Source organism: Cibotium barometz, chromosome 46 (genome assembly GCF_041138505.1).
Source record: "Cibotium barometz isolate CiBa-2024 chromosome 46, ASM4113850v1, whole genome shotgun sequence".
NCBI classification, from domain to species: domain Eukaryota; kingdom Viridiplantae; phylum Streptophyta; class Polypodiopsida; order Cyatheales; family Cibotiaceae; genus Cibotium; species Cibotium barometz.
Window position 1 is genome coordinate 34,414,850 of NC_141091.1, and position 21,014 is coordinate 34,435,863.

General features: G+C 45.3%; 1 protein-coding gene across 5 annotated transcripts in view; it reads right to left on the minus strand.

Annotated features, from left to right (window-relative positions):
* Positions 1 to 21,014, minus strand: part of LOC147612157 (chromatin-remodeling ATPase INO80-like) — a 46,268-nt gene that overhangs the window by 19,367 nt on the left and 5,887 nt on the right. For all 5 annotated transcript variants that reach the window (XM_086784027.1, XM_086784028.1, XM_086784031.1 and 2 more), the window contains 5 exons: positions 7,164 to 7,325; positions 6,985 to 7,042; positions 6,297 to 6,527; positions 6,001 to 6,147; positions 5,376 to 5,906 (listed from right to left, as the gene is read on the minus strand). In XM_086784027.1, the coding sequence (XP_086640153.1) occupies positions 5,376 to 5,906; positions 6,001 to 6,147; positions 6,297 to 6,527; positions 6,985 to 7,042; positions 7,164 to 7,325 (1,129 nt within the window). The remainder of the gene's footprint in view (positions 1 to 5,375; positions 5,907 to 6,000; positions 6,148 to 6,296; positions 6,528 to 6,984; positions 7,043 to 7,163; positions 7,326 to 21,014) is intronic.

A 21,014-nucleotide genomic window follows, 5' to 3' on the forward strand; every position in this document is an offset into this window, starting at 1 on the left:
TGACCACATCCTCCGTGCTGCCGCTATCAAACAAGACGACGACTCTCTGGCCACCTATGTAGCCAAAGGACTTGATCAATTCGTTGCGCTCATACGCCTAGTCATGGACGCCCTTCAACTTATCTTCGAGCTCCCGGCTAATAATTGCTCCAACTGAAGCACCGGGGTTTGAAGAACTAGGGATAGCCGCTGGGGTCTGTGTGGGAGCTAAGCTCACCACGGCGGTGGCGGCGACGGCAGGCTTTGGAGGCTTCTTCGGATAATCCCGAGAAGTATGTCCTTTTGTATGACAAAAGAAACATCTACCCTCCTTCTTGTACTAAGAAAGCTCCTCAGCACTCAACTTGCCACCTGTCTTGCCTGCCTCCGCTTTCTGGTCTGGAGTAAGCTTAGACGCATGCTCCAAAGTCTCCCGGGCTCTGTCTTGGGGAAGACCGCGTCTAGTTCTGGTTTTTGCTCCCCAAGGCGGTAGCCCTGGGAGAAGCCAGCAAGAAAGTCTTGGGCTTACCACCATTATGTTTCATTTCTACACTCTGCGCAAGCGAGAGCGCGTCTTCAAAGGTGGCTGGCCTATACATACGCACCTCCCATTGGATTTGCGTGTCAAGGCCATACAAAAAAACTGTCCTTTCTTGTCCGTATCAAATAAGCCTAATTACAGACATAAAGTCGAAATTCTATTGGCAAACTGAAGGACTGGTTGCGCGTTCTGACGCGCCTCCTTGAACTTGTCTTCGAGTCAATGGGGCGGTAGAAACCACTGCTTAAGGTCGCGAACAAACTCGTCCCACACATAAGCTGCCATACCTAATCTAGTGTGGGCATGAGTCCACTGAGTCCACCAAGGAATGGCCTCACCTTCCAAGTACCAACTGGCTAAGATCACTCTGTCATTATCTGTTTTTCTAACTATGGCAAAGTAAGCTTCAAATTGATGCAACCATGAAGAAAGAGTTTTGGGGTCAAGTTTACCATTATACTTACTAAAGTTCATTTTCTCGGGAAAATGATTCGAGGGCGCCGCCGATGTCAATCTGGCGTCCAAAGCTTTGAGGTAACGCTCGTGTTCCACGCGTCGCATGGCTTCGTCTTCTCGTTGTTGGATCTCCAATGCGCGCATCTGCAACTCAAGCAAAGAGCTCGACAGCAGCTGTGACCCCGCGAGAGGGTCCCTGTGTCAAGCATCTGGAATCTGGGATACGGAAGGAGAGGGAGGAGGAGATGGAAAATGCGACGCTGGAGAACGGGTACGCTCTTCCAGAGCCAAGATCTGCGCCTTCTGCTCATCCAACTTGGTTGTCTGTTCTGCGATTATTCGCATCATCTGCTGGAACATGTCTGTAACACTCAAGCCTGGTGCCCTAGCTGGGCTGCCTAGTGCACTCTGGTCCCATGGTTCTTGGTCTCTCTCGTCGTCGAAGCTCGCCATAGTAGAAAAATACACTTCCTTTCCAGAACGCAATCTGACCATCCACTATCTGTGTGGGAGGCTTCCGGAGGCCGAAAACCAACCCTCCTCCAAGGAACAGGAGTCACTCCGAAAGGGGTAGTCCACCTGCGTCTGAAAACCAATCACACGTGCAAGAAAAAATTATGGTTTCTTTGCTGAATCTTTGCACTTGAAGTACACTCTGATACCACTGTAACATGCGGAAGCTTCGGGGAAGATTGGTAACTTCAATGCTCAAAAATCAGCACTCGTTTCGCGACGGAATTAACGCACAAACTGAATGAAGATGTGCAGAAGAGAGAGAGAGAGAGAGAGAGAGAGAGAGAGAGAGAGAGAGAGAGGACACAGTATTGGGTCCCAAATACCCTCTGTAGGGCCCCCACCACGGATGGTGTATTTGCTTTATTAGAATGATGTGAATCGGATAGAAAATACAGAAGATACAGAAAACCTTGACCTTTTTGGCTGGGAATTCCCTGCCCTTGACCTGCAGTCCTCCCCCCCTTTGCTTAGCACCTTTTTGGCTTGTCTAGCCCCTTTATGCTTGAGCTCTTGGTGAAATCTGAGATGAACAAATGGGATTATGGGCTCACAAATTTATACTACTCCATCTAGAGCAGTCGGCCAGCTGAAGTCCAAGCGGCCAGCATTAAATGTCCCACGATTGAATAATTCAGCATTTAATGCTGAAAAAATTCACATAAATTCCATAAAATGCTGCGCATTGTTCCGTATATTGGCTGGCCATCATGCGCCTAATTCTGGATGGGCTGGACAAGGCTTTTGCAAACAATTTGAGGGCTGGCCAGCCTGTATGGGCTGCCCCATACCTGCCCTACAGCCATACAAAGGCTGCATCTCCTGAATGTCTGCCTTTAGCCTGCCCCTAGGGCAGCCCCTCCATGACTGGTGGGTTCAGCCAGGGCCTTCCTGGTCCTCATGGGGGTGGTTTCACACTATCCCCATGCTCACACAAAGACCCGGGGTAGCCCTATGGGCTGGCCCCTTGTTCTAAAAGCAAACCCTAACTAACTACTCAGTGATCTGGCATCATACCAGATACACAGAATCACTGACATCATTCCAGAGGGAGACTCACAGCGCGGACTGGCACTGTTTCATGTGCAGGACAGTGCACACCTGACCTCGGACAACTGAGATGGATCCCTGGCTGACTCGTCCCGGACTGGGCTCACATGGGACCAGTTCACCATCCCAGGTCCTGCACCTTCTGTACAAATATGTCTACGTGGCATCCAAGTGCGGGATGCACGTGACACGGTATTTTCTCTTCCGCTCGATGACACGCACCCTGTCCAAGCCACAAAGGAGGAGATGGTTGCCTAGTTCAAAACTTTAAAGAAAAAGGTATTTCTCATTCAGAGCTGCAAGAATATGCACTCGCTTGCAGGTCCACTTTTTGGTGGAGATGATCTCCTTGACCAACAAACTCTCTTATGCTTCAAGACAAGTGGTCAGCGGGATCTTAACGGTTCAACAGGGAGATGTGGTCCCCTAGGCGGAATTGCTTCACCATCAGCTTACCCAGGAGATCAAGAAGCTTTCAGAGAAAGCCCATACAAAGATAGGGCCATATTTGGCTACTTTACATGGTGTCCCCGCCGCTGGTGTGTTACCACCTCCTATTGGCACTGTGTTTGGCATTGTCATCACCACCGAAGATGCGAGCCCTAGTGTGATCCCAGTGGTGGGTCAACAGTGTTTCAGCTAAAGGCATTAAAAGATTACACGGGCAGATAGTGGTTACCTCCGAAACAGATAAGCCTATAGAAGAAGAGAAACTTGCAGAAGTAAAGAAGCGTACAGAGACGGAGACAACCAAGCCTGCCGAAAGGGAGAAACCGGTTGACGTTTTACCAGAAAACCTACTAGAAAGGCAAGGATGGGAACTGCGCAGATCAACCTCGCTTCCACCCAAGATGTTGGCCCTTCTAGCCATCTATGACAGATTTAGTAAATGTGGTTGTCAGTTCCCCCCCCCCCAAACCCTAGGCCCCCGCGGAAGTCAAAGCCAAGTAGCACAAAATGGAGGGGAGGTCAGGGGATTAGGTGTTTTCATATGATTGCCCCCGATCCTCCCATATTTCCTTGTGAAATCCGACAATCGTGGGTCGAGCAATCTTTGAATTATTTTCCAAATGTGGCCCAGGCATCGATATGTCTGTAGGAAAAGGAGTCAGCTTTACAAATTCATCTAGAAGACACGGTGACCAAAAAAGCTAGAGTTGAGTAGTAGCTCCAAAAACCACAGCCATTGGAGCTAGAAGACGCTCAAAAAGCTAGAGTTGAGCAGCTCCACGAAGCAAAGGCATTGGAGCTACACTGCACTAGGAATAAAGGACGAGATGGGAGAGAGTCTCAGATCAACTCTAGCAGAATGCCAAGATAAAACAGTTCGGATCCTTGACTTACAAGAGCAACTTCGGAACAAGGATGCTCAGCTCAAGAAATCCGAGAATTAGTTCAAACAGCTGACGAATGGCATGGTTGAAATGTGCTACAAGCTTACAAAGGTAGAGCAAGAATCGCAAAGCCTTTCTCACACCAGAACTTAGGATGAGCAGCGGGGAAGCAGTGGTGATAACCCACCTTGATACCCTCCGGGAGATCCGTGCTGAAGCAGATGCCAATAAGGTGTAAAAACACATGTATAAAGCTCGTTGTGTTGTCGTGGTCGCCTGGAGGATTAGTGTTTACATTCTACTGGGTCTAGAACCTCGTGTACCGATGAGGCTCGCACGGCAGAAGATCTCTTGAGTTGTCCGCGCGCTAGGCAGCTACTGACAATCTTGCATACCAGAGTGGATGCCTCTAATGATGCAACAGTCATAGCGAGAAGCTGAAGGTCCACTTCAGAAAATGATAAGCAAGTAACTGCAGTCTCGGTTGGGGTTGACAGAGCGGCTACCATGTAGTCGTCCTGAGGGTGAAGACCAGAAAAAGCCGAGACTTGCCAATAGGAGAAAGCCCCTAGAACTGAGAAGATTGCCTGAAGACGAGAGGAGGCGAAACGGACGAGAGGCTACCGAAAAGGAACGGGGAGACACGGGAGGAGGGGGGTGGCAAGAGAAGAGGGGGGGGGGTGGGGAGGAGGCAGAAAAAAGGGGGGAAACGGGGGCTGGGAGGGGTGGCAGCAGGGGGAGGCGAGGCTGAAGGAAAGGGCGATGGTGACAGCAAGGGTGGGGGGTCGCAGGCAGAAACACAGAAGGGGGGGGAGAGAGTAGATCGCGCTACACTGATAAGTTCAATTTTTCCTAGTCGGCTGGTTTTATCACAACCAGTTGCCCTAATTGCCACATCACCACCTGCCACATGGCACCTGCACCTCCCCACGGGCTGCCCAACTTAGTTGTTGCCCATGTGTATGTGCGTGTGAGATGTGTGTCAGTGTATACGTGCTCGTACTGAAAGTGACGATCTAAAAGACAGCATCTGTAACCAATGTGGCCACCCCAAACTCTGCAAATAATTATCATGTGGCACCCCTGATGATGTGTGACACACATCATCACCTGTAGCCTCTCTCTACTCCTCCACTCATCCTTCCCTAGGCCTGGTCCTCAAAAGGCTGCCCCATACATAGCTACTAGTCGTACTAGTGTCAAAGAGCCAACACTTAGTACAAAGCTCTTAGAAATGTGCCTCGAAACACTCTCTCGACGTTGACGCAAAACTACAAAAAAAAGTTCACAGCCTTAAAATGTCTGCAAATTTCAAACAAGCTAACCTCAGTGTGGGTTTGTTTTTTGAGAATGGGCTTTGTATACATTAAGAGAAGCAACTTGATGAGAAGAAATGTAATACAACAAGACAAAGATACAAACTAGATAATCATTTTCATTTTCTTTTAAAAATATGTCCAGCCAGCCAATCCATGCAAGAATTACACCAACAAAATATTTACCTGGGGAGCTCGTACAGCTGGCATGAATGTATTTGTAGACCTCAATAATGCTATATTATCAAGAAAGCGTTGCTCATAAGATGTGATCAAAGCCTCAAAAGGCAAATTAGGCAACCCAGTGGCCAGCTTGTTTTGTAGAAAGGCCAACTTTGATCGAATGGGACACATCAGCAATCTGCTCACTGCTCTAAGTCTTACATCATCCGTCTGACTCACATAGCCTTGTATGAATTCCTCCATATCCTCCTGCTGAGAGAGCGAGAATAGCAGTCTTTCCAAAACAGTGGCCCTTGCCGAAAACCCAACTTCAGCTGGTGAAAGGTTTAACAACCGAGTGAAACCAAGACCATTACTGTGAATGGCCTGAAGCTCAGTTGAATGCCCCATCTCAGGGAATATAGACATATAGACATTTGCAGGTGAAAAAATGTTGAAGCTGTTGTTCAACCATCTTTCTCTAAATCCTTGTGCAGACCCCGAGCTGGCAGTGGGCAAGCATTGCATGCCATCACGATACAGAATCTTTGGAACCTGGATGGCCACAGGACAAGAAGCATTCTATGAGCAATAGATAACCTAACAGAAATTACAGGCAACGCCCACACTTGAGTGCTTTCAGCACTACCTTGTAGGTTATTGGATTGTGAACACCAGAACAGTGAACATTCTCCAGCTCGCCAAAAGGAGGAGGAAGGAGTGCAGGTTGCATGACAGAGAACTGTACAAATGTATGCCCCTCATTTCGTTCAAACAGATCAGGATGATTGCATACCTACAAAACCAAAGTTCAGATGTGATCATTGACAAGGAAAAGCAACCCACACAACGCTTATTCCAGTCTCAAGGGCAGAGCAGGTCTCTTTTTCAAGAAAGAAAAAAAGGGGTGAGAGAGAGAGAGAGAGAGAGAGAGAGAGAGAGTACCTTTCTTAGCTGTATCACAATGTTCATGAGATTCAGCACTTTCTTTTCATTCAAATGGCCTCCACTGTTATCAAACAAGTCTGCAACAGAGATTTTGTTCTTGATGGCTTGATAAAAGGCTTGCTGACGAGAGCTCAAGGTGCAAGAAATGACGACTTCTTTTTTATTGGTCATTTCTGTAATGACATCCTTCTTCACACGCCGGAGCATAAAGGGCTTCAAAATCGAATGCTGAAAAAGGACACATAATTTCAGAAAGAAAAGCATTTGAATTGTGACTCTTCCAAGACTAACAAGCACACAACACAAGAGGAAAGATACAAAGAAAAGCATTTGAATTACCCTTTTATCTACTGAACTAACAGCAGCAGAGCTTACAAGAACTTCAATGACCGCAAAGATACAAAGGAGGAAACAACACATCTACTCACAGTCTAGTATTGGAGGATCCACTGACCTTAACACCTTTTTTAAAATCTTGCCTTTCACAGACACAAGTTGTGGACAAAAGATTCCCTCACACACAACACACAGACCTTCGACCACACAAACACACAGACCACCACATTTTGAACAGAAACTTCCCTCTGATCAAACATAGAGCCCCCAAGAGACAAAATCTCTGTTTAAGCTTGTATCTGAAAAACAATAACAGAAGGAAGAAAAAAAAGGAGAACTGTGCAGAGACCAGTCTATTGAGCTGGTGCTCATTCAGCGTTCCTCCATGCTCTGCATGACTCTCGATGCTGTCAAACATGAAAGAACATTTCTTTTAGGTGATTGGTAAATCTTTCTACAATGCCAAACAGATTCACAGCAAGGAACCATGAGAAGTAGAAATATGTTGGATACAAAATTTGTAATTACCCTTTGGAGAACCATTCATTGAACTGTTCATGGCTGTCAAAAAGTGTTGGCATAATGAAATGTAACAATGCCCAAAGCTCTGCCATGTTGTTCTGTATTGGAGTACCAGTGAGTAGCAAACGATTCCGGCAGTTAAAACTGAGCAACGTCTTCCATCTTATGCTGGAAAAAGGAGAAAAAGCAAAGAGACATAAGTTCCTTGACTGCACGTGAAAATCATACTAAGCCAAAAGACAAAAAAACTTCCTAGTTTGTCTCAGTTATAATATGGCAGAACACAGCAAGCTTGATGTAATCAGAGATCAAATGTTAAGTCCCAAAAAATGTAGCTAGGTTGCCTTTAATGATGAGGCTAGCCTAATACCAGCAAGAGGCACTAATGATGGATTAAAAACACTAATTAAGTATTAACAAGTTACAAGTTGATGATCCTATGTAAAGTAGCCTTCAGTTAAGGGCACTCTCACTTGATGACTTTACGAGGGAGATATGTGTCCATTGATGGAAACCCCTGGGTCAGAAACTGTAACAAGCCTATGACAGGCTCAAGCCTAGCTGGAAGGTGTTAAAACATAAGTGTATTTGGCAATGCGAATTTGTAATGGTTGAATAACCTTAGAGTCAATGTTGTGGGGAACATTAAAATTTATGCTAGTAGGTGAAACTAGAGTAGCGTGATGAGTAGGTGTGATTGAGAAATCATAGTAGAGGTGGGAGTAATAGAGTGATTCTAGGACACGAATCTAGAAGAGATAAGTGGACTGAGATGCCCTTCTCTAAGGTTATACATATGTACCTTTTTATAAAGAAAGTAAGCAAGCAAGCAAGCATTTTAAGTCTTCAAATAATATTTTATAGCTTGTTTTACTCTACTATTTGTGAGCCTATTTAATGGATTCTAATCCTTGGTTAGTGATCTCACACCTTCATCCACCAAGAAATTTATTAGAACGTGGGTTCTAGTGGTATGGGGCACCAAAACTTGGGTCAGGGTCATGATTTCGTGTTAGTCTAGGAGGGTGCTTCTGATGGGAGCTAAGGCTTAGTGGTGAGTTACATCCTCAACTAGGCTAAGATTCTAAATTGCAAATCCCAGTACCTCCATGTGTATTTTCCAACCTGCTAGTGCTTACAACCATCATTTTGCTTCCTTTAGCCTTCCTCCCATCGCCAATGCCTTGTAATCTACTTGCTAGGTGGCTATTCGTTGCATTCCAAAGCTTATTTTCAAGTTAATTCTAGGGCTGTGTACCATGAATCCTTTGAGAAATCGGCAATTGACACAAGTAATTTCTTGGAGATCTTCGCAAAACAGGGCAGAGAACAGGAACAAGTTTGTGGCGAGATAGTAGTCGGCTTGCTTTTAGCTAGAATTCAACTTGTTTTCTTCATTAAATCAATGGCCAACGATGATTTAGATTTAATCCACCCAAATGGGTTGGACTCTACCCTCTATTTGTGAAACCGGCCTTCAGAAACTTGACGGGCGGTGAGCACAATTTAATCACACTTAAAACTCTTTATGCACTGGAACAATAAACTTGGAAGAAGAAAAAGAAAAAGAGGTGGAGAGCTAGAGTGCTCCTCACAAGAGACCAATAGGCCCCAAAGCGTGGCGCCCCTGCAAGTAATTATTTATCACTTGAAGTCGGCGTAGCCCTTGTACAACTTCCGAGAAGATATCTCCTTGCTTCACGTAGAAGGAGACTCCTTGAAACTTTCACCCAGATTTGTGTTGTGGGATACAAGAGCCTTGGCCCCCTTTTTATACAAGTTTGGGGTGAAAAAAGCATAGCTTTTCCCCCTTTTTTTTAAAAAAAAAAACTTCTACGAGTGCTTTTCTTTATTTTTATTTTTATTTCTTTTTTTAAAAAAAATTACAAGACTGTGGGCTTGCCCACGGCTGTCATGGTTGGGAGGTGAGTCAAGCCTGCACCCCCTTGCTTGTTTGTTTGCTCGTTTGTTTGCAGGATTCGAGTTCGAACCAAGATCGATCACGAGGGGATCCGTGGGGATTTGACAGGGGGGCTCCAACTCTGATTCTTGGGTCGACATCGTGAAGAGGGTACGCGGAGAGAAAATTCGATCTTTGCACAATGAAAGTGCGAGTGAACTCGAGAGCTTGAGAATTTGAAAGCTTGAGAACTTGAGAACTCGAGAGATGTGTGGCAAGAAGCCCACTAGAGGGGTTTATAAAGGTTTCCCAAAAGCCAAAAAACCTGCAAAAGCTAGGCTTAGCTTTTGCTTTAGCTTTTGTGTTTTTTTTTTTTGGGTTGTTCCGCACGAACCTGAAAAGATTCTTGGCTTTCGTGAACGAAGATTGCGTCATACGCTTATCACACGGAATACAAGATCAAGTGGAAGGATCGTGTTGAGGAGGACGCTACATGGGAGACATTGACTTCTCTTCAGAGAGATTACCCTGGCTTTTTAGTGAGCTCAGGAGTGAGCTCTTAGAGGAAGGGGCGTATGTCATGTGCACAGTGGGTATCTACCGTGTGCTATACCCATGCAAGACTAGTTTCGAGGCTTGGGGAAGCTTGGAACTAGGCAGGCTAATTGACGAGCTAAGTTAGGGAAATACTAACGGGCGGGCACCCAAGTATGGACGGGCGGGCACCCAAGTGTGGACGCCCGATGACCGGCCAAGAGCCTATAAAAGGGTGGCCAAGGTTAGTTATTGTATTATAGAGAGTCTCGCGAGTTTGTGAGAGCTCTATGGTCTTGGAGCCTGGATCTAGTGCAGACGTGCACCTGCTTTATGCAGCCGAGGCCGACAGCAATCTCGAGGCCCGCGAGGGCAGCTTCGTGGCGGTATGGGACGTCACGAGGAGGAGATTGGTCGGTACGTCAACCTAGTTAGCTCAGCTCGTGGCTCGGAGGGGACAGCCAAGACTGTGGGCTTGCCCACGGCTGTCATGGTTGGGAGGTGAGTCAGGCCCCCTTGCTTGTTTGTTTGTTCGTTTGTTTGCAGGATTCGAGTTCGAACCAAGATCGATCACGAGGGGATCCGTGGGGATTTGACAGGCCTAGTATGCGCAGGGATGCTGATGCTTTTGTTCGTGATTGCATCATTTGTCAGAAGGTGAAGTATGACCGTCAAAAGACACCTAGGTTACTTCATCCTTTGCCTATTCCATATAGACCGTGGGAGAGTATTGCTATGGATTTTATCTTTGATGTTCCTAGGACAAAGAGTGGGAATGATGGCATCTGGACTATTGTGATCGTTTCAGCAAGTAGGCCCGTTTCATTCCAGTCAGGAAGAAGATTAATGCAGAGCAAATGGTGAGAATATTTTTGACAAATATCTTCAAGTACCATGGGATGCCCACATCTATTGTTAGTGACTGAGATTCTCGAATGACGGGTTTATTTTGGAGAGCATTGTTTGAGAACATGAAGACTTCGTTGAAGTTCTCATTGTCTTTTCATCCACAAACAGACGTGCAATCGGAAATTGCCAACTCAGTTGTATTGGATCTTCTAAAGTGTTATGTTTCAGATCATAAGGAGTAGTGGGAAAAGTATCTTCCTTTGGTAGAGTTTGCTTACAACATCATCATTCACACTTCGACAGGTAAGGCACCTTTTGAGATTGTGGAAGGCGGGAAGAGTTTGCCAACTCAGTTGTATTGGATCTTCTAAAGTGTTATGTTTCAGATCATAAGGAGTAGTGGAAAAAGTATCTTCCTTTGGTAGAGTTTGCTTACAACAACATCATTCACACTTCGACAGGTAAGGCACCTTTTGAGATTGTGGAAGGCGGGAAGAAAGTACCTCCGATCCTACATACAAAAGATAAGATCTTTGAGGTAGATCGTTTTGTGGAGAATATGGATGAGGCTTACAAGAAGGTGAAGTTGGCTCTTCAAAGGACTCAAGAGAAACAGAGGAAAGCAGCAAACCTTCACCGTCGATCATTGGTTTTTGAATTGGGTGATCGGATGCTTTTGAGATTTGAGAAGGCTAGACTCAGGAAAATGAAGGGTAAACAATGCTTATATCCTAAACTGTGTATTACTATGGGCCTTTACAGGTGATTGAGAAGATGAGTGATGTTTCTTATCGTCTTCAGTTACCGGATCATTGGAGGATTCATAATGCATTCCATGTGAGTCTTCTTAAACCTTTCAGAGGTGGAAGTACCCTCAGATCAGGTTGATGAGCCACAACCAGAAGTCAAAGAATTAGATGAGATTCTTCAACCGGAACAGATTTTGACACATAAAGAAAGAAAAGTCAGAGGAAAAGTTTCATGTCGATATTTGGTGAAGTTTGTGAACTATTCACCCATGGATTCGAAGTGGATGGAGGAGTGTGACTTGGCAGATTCACCGAGGATACTAAAACTTTACCTCGAAGCTTTTGGTTTGGAGCCTACCTTAGAAAGTGCTTCAATAGGTTCAGCTGTGGATTCTAGAGTACTACCTGTTACTCAAGAGGGGGGTGACTCCGCTCCCTTGTCATAGAGTTCACTTGGATGAGATCTAGAAGTCGCTTGATGTTCTTATTCAGCACACCCGAGATACTGAACTGACAGTATATCTGCCTATGGGACTTCTATGATATATGTGTACTAGTCACATGGTTTGATTCATGGATATACGGATCTTTTTGAGAGAATGGGGATGCCTATTCTAGACTTTCATTTGATATGCATCAATATTTACTCATGTTCATGATGTATTGCTGATCGTGGGTCCTGTGGGATGGCCATGAGCAGAGCAGGTAAAGCATACAGGGGGACACGACTATTCACGAGGTGGATGCTCTTCATTTATGTTATTCAGATGTTCTGTTTCAATTGGCAGGACATAGCTTTCTCATTGGTCTCTTAGGTTTTGTTTCAGTATGGCAGATCCTTTGATTGAACAATCGAGGACGATAGCTTTGTTTTAAGAGGGGGGTATGTTACAGGACTGAGTATTTTACCTCTTTTCTTAAGCATTGCAATTATGTTTTAAGCATGTTTAGCATTCACTAATCATGTTTTACTCTGTATATGCATATGTAAGATTGTACACGTGTGGGTACAAATACATGTACAGTGTGTGAGTACATGTGTGTGCATGCTCATATGTATGTACATGTGCATGTATGTGTTTTTGGGTTTTTTTCTCTTACCATGTTGACACACTACCATCTACTTCACACATGACATGGCAGACATATACACTGGCAGAGTAGAGAATGGGCTCCTACTCATGGATCCCCTGGCACCTATGGATACCATTACAACCCAGCTGGCATCACTCCTACACACGACCGCATTACAGAGCTTCCCACATCGTGTCCACTCAGGAGAGCCTGCGAGATCTGGGACTATGCCCCAGAACAGATGGTATGATGACGAGTGCAGAGCCCTATACGGCTTCGCATATAGAGAGCCTTGGGAGCCATCACAGAGCAGGAGTCAAGGAGAGAGATGAGGAGACTGACTCACCGCAAAAGGCGGGCCTTCGTAGAGATACAGGAGCTAGAGATCTTCCATTTCTTCATGAGTAGAGATAGCCCTATCTCATGGCGGCACTTCAAAGAGCCCCGGACACCGACACCCATTGCAGACCCACAGACATGGCACACATATGCAGAGGGCCTATACCACGCCCCACAACAGCCACCTATACCTCAGCCCCACAAGAGCCTCGACCTACCACAGCTAGCTTCTTTACCCACTCGATGGTAAAGGAAGCTATCCGCCGCCTACAGCATGGACGGGCCGCCGACCATATGGGCCTACAGGGTGAGCATCTCATATATGCAGTAGATTCTTTGGCTCCTTTTCTTGCACACCTGTTTAACAAGGCACTAGCAGAGGGTTTGCCTGCGGAGTGGACGATGCACACCATTGTGGCGATCCACAAAACAGGGGATATGCTCGATCCGAGCAACTACAGGACGGTTATGGTTGGCCACGTGTTGGCCAAACTCTATGGTGCAGTGTTGGAGCAAGAGCTTAGCTTATATGCTGAGCGAGCAGGTTTACGCTCATCAGGGCAGGCAGGCTTCAGGAGAGCTTTCTCTACCACTGACCATGTATTCACGTTGAGATGTATGATTGATCAGGCCAGAGTGAGGAAGAGAAAGCTCTATTGCTGCTTTGTGGATTTCCGCAAGGCATTTGACACAGTACCACAAGAGAGGCTCTTTCAGCGCATGTAGTCTCTTGGCATACCAGCAGATATGACATGGGGCATCTATGCATTATATGAGCAGGTTTTTGGGCGAGTCAGATGCCCAGGAGGTATGTCCGAGACTATTGCTAGCACCATTGGTGTGAAGCAAGGATGCCCACTTTACCCCACGCTATTTGGGTTATACATTGATGAGGTGGCTGACTTCATTACACGGGGAGGCAGAGATGGAGTTGATCTAGCAGGTACCTCAGTACATATTATGCTTTATGCTGATGATATTGTATTAGTATCTGAGTCTCTAGGAGGTCTACAACACCATCTACATGCACTCGATGATTTCTGCACACAGAGGGGTCTTACTGTGAACCTTGGGAAAACCAAGGTTATGGTCTTTCATACATCGAGACACGGCAAGAGTCAGTTGACATTCACTCTCGCAGGACGCCAGGTGGAGGTGGCGACATCATTCGTATACCTAGGGATTACCTTCTCTGCAGCAGCCACGCGCTTCACCATGGGTTCAGCAGCCAGAGCCAGATTGACAGGAGGATATGCAGCATTGGCTATGCTAGAAAGACAGTGCAGACAGTGCCACCAGGCGCATTTTCAGGAGCCCCGGATGAAGGGGTGGCTATTTGACACATTAGTCACACCGGCACTGATGTATGGAGCAGCGGTATGGGCGCCAGGCCTTGCTACCCATTGGTGGACACAGATAGAGAGACCACAGGCCCTCATGATGGCACGCATGATACGCAGCAAACCGTCAGTACCTCATCACATTATCCAAGCACAGTTTGTTGCGCCTCCTATGATGGTAGGCCATATTCAAGACTATATGCCTCCTAGACAGATTCAAAGAGATGCCACGGGACAAATTGTCATACAGAGCTTTTGAGGCATCTAGCCAGCTGGCTGAGGCAGGAGGCAGAGGATCATGGTATGCACAGGTCACACATTGGTTCTCACAACATGGCCTAGACATGGATCATCTACCACCATTCTAGTATGACAGGGATGCACCACATATCCGTCTCTCTCATAGTGAGAGGAACAAAGTATTGAGACAGGACCTATGGCAGCTCTATACATCGCCTACACAGCCTCTTCCACCGAAGATGCTATACTATAGAGATCACTTCATGAGTATCACTGATGATGGATTTATAGAGAGGCCTAGATACATGGAGGGCTTTTTACCACATGGCTCCCAAGTAGCTATTGGTCAGCTTAGAGTCTCATCACATCGATTGGAGATCGAGACTAGCAGAGCAGCACGGATCCCCTGGGAGGAGAGGGTATGCAGATTGTGCAGCGAGGAGGTGGAGAGTGAGGAGCATTATGTATGCAGATGCAGAGCATATACAGCCATCAGAGAGAGATATCCCATTTTATTCAGAGAGCCACATTCCCTACGCCAGATCTTTGAGGCAGCAGACCAGCGCATACTGGGGAGATTCATTCTAGACATACAGCGTCACAGAGAGACATCATTACAGGCTCAGACAGCTCCAGAGGGGGGACGACAGACACAGATTACTACATTTTTTGAGAGATCCACCCCACTCCCAGCCCCTACACAGCAAAGAATTACTCTCCAGAGAGCAGAGACACTCAGAGCCCACAAGAGACAGAGGACACCTGGCTTTCGGACACCACACCTATACCAGAGAGAGATGACAAAGATCAGAGCTCAGTTTCACAGAGAGGGTGTGGAGCGACTGGCTCGCTTCAGAGCAGACCTCTTCAGATTGGAGCATGTAATTGGGCATTACAGCTGTGATTTGTCGCATATGTATACACATTGTGTGTAATTGGACAATTTGGTGCAAGTTTACACTTGCTTCAGTTTGCAGACAAACATTTGCATAGGACATTTGGTTGCCTGGCAGTGCACATTGGTGCTTGGTTTGCCTGCAGGTATATTTTGTTGACATGGCTCAAAATGCTACAGATGTATTTGGTGTGCTCACCTAGGAGGACAAGTTGGATGGATCTAACTACTCCCTCTAGAGTTTCATGATCCGTAATTTGCTGGTAGCCAAAGGGCTTTGGGGCATCGTGTGTGGTCATGACACGCGCCCACTTACCATACAGCCAGCCATGCCTCAAAGGGGAGGTGCTCAAAGAGCTCCTGAAGTAGAACCTGCTCCCACACGAGCAGAAGAGATGGGACTCAAGGGATGCACAGGCCATGTCATTGATAGCCCTTTCAGTGAAAAGGACTATTATTCCGCACATTCGTTCTTGCAAGACATCGAAGCTTGCATGGGACACACTGAAAGCAATGTATTAGGTACGCAACGAGCCAAGAGTTGCCTACTTGAAGAGGCAATTGGATCTTCTTTCTATGGATGAGGGTGACTCCATGGCAGATCATCTCACCAAAGTGAAAGATTTACAGGAACAATTGCTCAACATTGATGAGGTTATCCCAGACAGGTCACCAACACTCTTCATTCTTTACCACCTTCCTACTTGGGCTTTCATACCTCTCTCAACCTCTCTATGATAGGAGGTGGTGATCCCGTCACTTTTGAAGAGCTGCTGGGTTTACTCTTGCAGGAAGAGCAAACAAGAGCAAACTTATCGAGCAACCGTGGTGGAGACAAGACATTTACAGCCAAGGATAAGGGTAAAGCAAAGAGCTTTAAGCATGGGGGACAACAGTCTAGCAAGGCTGGTCATGGATAGCCCTCTACTGGTGGTGAAAAGTCTGACAAAGGGGATGCAAACAAGCCCAAAAAGAAGGGCAAATGTCACTACTGTCATAAGCCTGGACACTACATCAGTGAATGTAGGAAGCGGATTGCAAAAGAGAAAAGGAAAGAAGCAAGCAATGCAGTAGCAGACTCTTCTGATGACAAAGCACAGCAATCAACTAATGTAATTCAGGAAGAGTACACTTTTTTGGTCACATGCACTAGCCACACACCAAGTGCTTCAGACAATGATATGTCTTGCATCGCATCTGACAGACAGGATGTATCATGGTATTTTGATAGTGGTGCTTCAAGCCACATCACTTAATGCAAAGATGTATTTCAGCACTTGGTTTATGCTTCAAATGGCCGCACTGTATCATGTGCAGATCATACCACATATCCAGTAAAGGGAATTGGCAATGTCATACTTATTGCAGCCAATGGTGCTAATATATGTATGAAAAATGTATTGTATGTTCCAAGCATAAAGAAAAATCTGCTCTCTGTCTCAACCATAAACGACCAAGGTTTAAAGGTTGAATTTGAAGATGGGAAGTGTTTAGTACAAGACCCATCAAAGGGTTATGAAATAGTCACTTCTGGAACACGATACAAAGGCTTGTATAAGCTGGACAGCTATGACAAGCGTACTTATGATGCAAATACAGTGGCTGCCCACACTCCTGCTATGCATGATGCAGAGCTATGACATGCTCGTTTTGGACATGTAAATTTTTGAAGTTTGATGCTTTTGCAGAAGCATCATATGGTTGATAATATGCCGCCTCTTGAGTCTCCACCAAGACATGTATGTGAGGGGTGTATTTTGGGAAAGATGCAACGAAAACCATTCCCCAAAGATGGAGCTGTTAGAGCTGAAAGTAAATTACAGCTCATACATAGTGATGTATGTGGTCCAATGCGGACACCATCCATAGGGGGGCATCTTTACTTCGTCACATTCATTGATGACTACTCCAAGTTTGCTTGGGTTTACCCTTTGAAAGCGAAAGCAGAGGTTTTTGCATGCTTTCAACACTTTGTAGCAATGGCTGAAAATATGTGTGGATGTAAAGTCCAAACACTCCGCTCAGATAGAGATGGAGAATACATGTCAAATGCATTCAAGGATTATATGCTTGCCTCACAATTTTTGGATGGAAGCTATAATGTGTGCAACTCATGTGTTGAACAGGTGTCCAACAAAAGCTTTGAAAACCATAACACCATTTGAGGCTCGGTATAGCTGAAAGCCAACAGTGGATTATATGCTGCACATGTGCCAGAACAACTCCGAACAAAGCTAGATGACAAAGCAATGAAATGCATTTTTGTGGGCTACAACAATGAGAGCAAGGGATACCGTCTTTATAATCCAACAACACGAAGGATTTTTGTCAGTAGAGATGTGGTATTTGTTGAAAATTCAGAACAGCCCATGTACAGCTTGTATAAAAGTAATGATACAGGCATACAGGACATGTTTACTGGACTATTACCCATTGCAATTAGGGGGGATTCAGATCAACCAGCCCCTACACAAGAAAATCCTCATGTAGAACATGTGGAACAGCCAGCCATTCAGCCCCCTTCTATGGAAGAACTAGAAGATCTTGTCAGGGAAGAGCAAACAGCCATAGACACAGCCAAGTCAGTGCCAAGATGGTTGATGAAAACTTTGCAAGAAAGCAAACTTGCAGCTCCACTCACAGGTAGAACAAGAGCTAGTTCCAGCCATGCATTGAATATACATCGTGGGGAGTCTGCATTAGCCATGGGTGGTCTCTTTGATTCAAAAGAGCCTTCTTCTTATGAAGAAGCACATGACAATGAGCATTGGGTGCAAGCTATGCAAGATGAAATCTCTTCTATCATGAAGAACAATACTTGGGATCTTGTGGAATTGCCTAAAGGCAAGCATGTCATTGGAACAAAGTGGGTGTACAAAGTCAAAAGGAAGTCTGATGGTACTATTGACAGGTACAAAGCAAGACTTGTGGCTAAAGGCTACTCCCAGAAAAAGGGAATAGATTATGAGGAGACTTTTGCTCCTACTTCAAGAATGACCACAATAAGATCAGTGATTGCATTGGCTGCACATAAAAGATGGAAAGTGCATCAATTGGACATCAAAACTGCATTCTTAAATGGGGATTTACAGGAGGAAGTATATGTAAATCAGCCCATTGGTTTTGTAGTTCCTGGTGAGGAACATAAAGTATGCAGGTTACAAAAAGCATTGTATGGGTTAAAGCAAGCTCCAAGAGCTTGGTATGATAAAATACATGCTCATCTAACCAACCAAGGTTATGTGAATAGTCCAGCTGAAAGCACATTGTATGTGAAGAAAACCGGTGCCGATATTCTCATAGTCATCTTGTATGTAGATGACATGCTCATTACAGGTACTAGCAAAGCACAAATTTCAGATTTCAAAGCTGAATTTGATGTCAGATTTGGGGCCTTTACACTACTATCTCGGCATACAGTTTATGCATACAGATGATGGCATTGTTATTTGGCAAACTAAGTACATAAAAAGTTTACTAAAAAGGTTTCACATGGATGAATGTAAGTCCATTTCTACTCCAATAGAACCAGGTGTACGGCTTACTATGCATGATATTGGAGAGCCTTTTGAGGCCGGCATTTACAGCGGGATGTCTCATTTACTTGTGTAACACGAGGCCACACATATCTTTTGGGGTGTCTTTGTTGAGCAAATTCATGCACAGCCCAGGCACAAAGCATTGGCAAGCAGTCAAACGCATTTTTCGTTATCTTCAGGATACCCTGGATCTTGGTTTGGGGGGGGGGGGGGGGGGGGGGGATAGCTTGCAGCTTTATGCATACAGTGATTCAAATTGGACTGGTGATTATGATACCAGGCAATCCACCAGTGGGAATTGTTTTTTTCTTGGCAGTTCATGCATATCTTGGTTGAGTAAAAAGCAACCCACTATTGCCACATCTACTTGTGAGGCTGAGTACAGGGCAATCTTCACACCTGCAGTAGATTGTGTATGGTTGAGGAGATTATTGGCTGATCTTCGTGAGTGTCAGCAGGCACCCACCACCATTCTCACTGATAGCCAGAGTGCTATGGCCGTAATCCAGTATTTCATGCACGTACCAAGCACATTGAGATTCATTATCACTATGTCAGAGAAAGGTTACATGCAAGGGAGATCAGTTTATCTTACTGCCCTACACATGATAATGTTGCAGATCTATTCACAAAGGCTTTACCTCAAGAAAAGTTTGAAGCTTTCCGCAAAGCTTTGGGCTTACTCTCATACAGAGAGTGATCTGCTACCTTGTACAGGTTCACACTTCCACTACAGGGGGGATTTGTAGGCATATGCTCACTTATGGCAGTGCTGTGTGAACAAGGCTTAACCAAGGGCACTTTTTTCCATGTGGTTTTTCCCCTTGGATATCAAGTGTTGAAAGGACACTCTACATATAATATTTTGTACTTCTATATTATATGGATGTGACACACATGCAAGGGTTGACTTGCATTTTGTGGCTACCACACTTTTGGCTCTCTCTCTCTCTCTCTCTCATTTCTGTGTGAGCTTCTCCATCCTGCACCTAACCCTAATGTGCAGGTTTGTGTGTGTGTGAGTGTGTGAGTCCAACACCAACAAGGAAGTATCGTAGAGTCTGATAATCACTCTGAACAATGAAATCAATCCCAAGAAGGTAATGCTTCCAAGTAGAAAGAGCATGAATAACCGCAAGAAGCTCCTTCTCATATACTTGTAGATTCCTTTCTACTAGTGACAAAGTTCTACTCTCATAAGCAATAACATGTCCATCCTGCATAAGAACAGCTCCAATGCTATTCCCACATGCATCACACTATACCACAAAAGGTACTTTATGGCACCAAGGCATACCCAACAAAACATCACAACCCTCCAACGGCATAATGTAGAAATCATCCTCTCTGTCCGTGTAAGTCTGCACACTCAAACGCAGTTCCCAATGATCGGCGTAACCTCAACCGTATGTCCAGGGCAAGCCAAAGTAGCCTCATGCAACACACTCATCTCTTTTGGTTTGATGCCCAACTTTGACGCAAGCTCGGGGGTGATGAAGTTTGCACGAGCCCCAGGATCGAAAAAGATCAAAACCTCCTAATCTCGAAGTCTTCCCCATGCTCTGCACAACTCTGAAGATGCGTCCCCTTGCTTCAACCCTATCAAGTCAGGTACCAGTCCAGCAGACGGTTTTTGCTTCTTTGCTTCAGGCTCTTCCTATGAGTCATCTGCATTTTTAAGTGCTCTCTTCCGAAACCTATAGTAGCGATGTCCCTCTTCTCCACAATAGAAACATTTGTTGGCAACTATAAGTTCTTTCTTTTCTTCATTTGTTGGGGGAAAAGAAGAAGGAGAATCAGGGTATGGCTGAAAATTTGGGTAGATGGGAGCCAAATGTTGAGGCTTAGCTTTCTTCTCATACGGTTTAGAATCAACTTTGAAGTTTTGTGAAAAACGTGAGTCCTTTGCGAGTTCCATTAATCCCTCCATCAAGCTCTGCATCTTTGCTTCATAGGTGGCATCATCGTCTTCAAATTCTGGCATATCGAGAGAGATTTCTTGCTCGCTTTCCTCATCTTCTTCAAAGTAGTCGTCCTCTTCTAAAGATAAATCCTTCATCTCCGCACCAGTTCCAGCCATAGTATTAAATGTGTCGACCCACAGGCTCGCCTTCTTGAAAAAGTTGACGATGGATCCTGAAACCGATCCCGTCAAGTGGGAATAGACTCCATTGGACACACGTAATAGCACAACTTAATATCACAATTTGAAATGGACAACTTAATAACAACTGAAAATTGAAATGAAATGAAATGTTGATAGATGGACACCAGCACTGGGGCCGGAACGGGCCGACCGCCTCCTCAATATATAATATATTATTGGGAGTATTTAACAAATACAATGCTCCATGGGTTCAATGAACCAGATGATGTCCATGTACAACTGAAATGAATA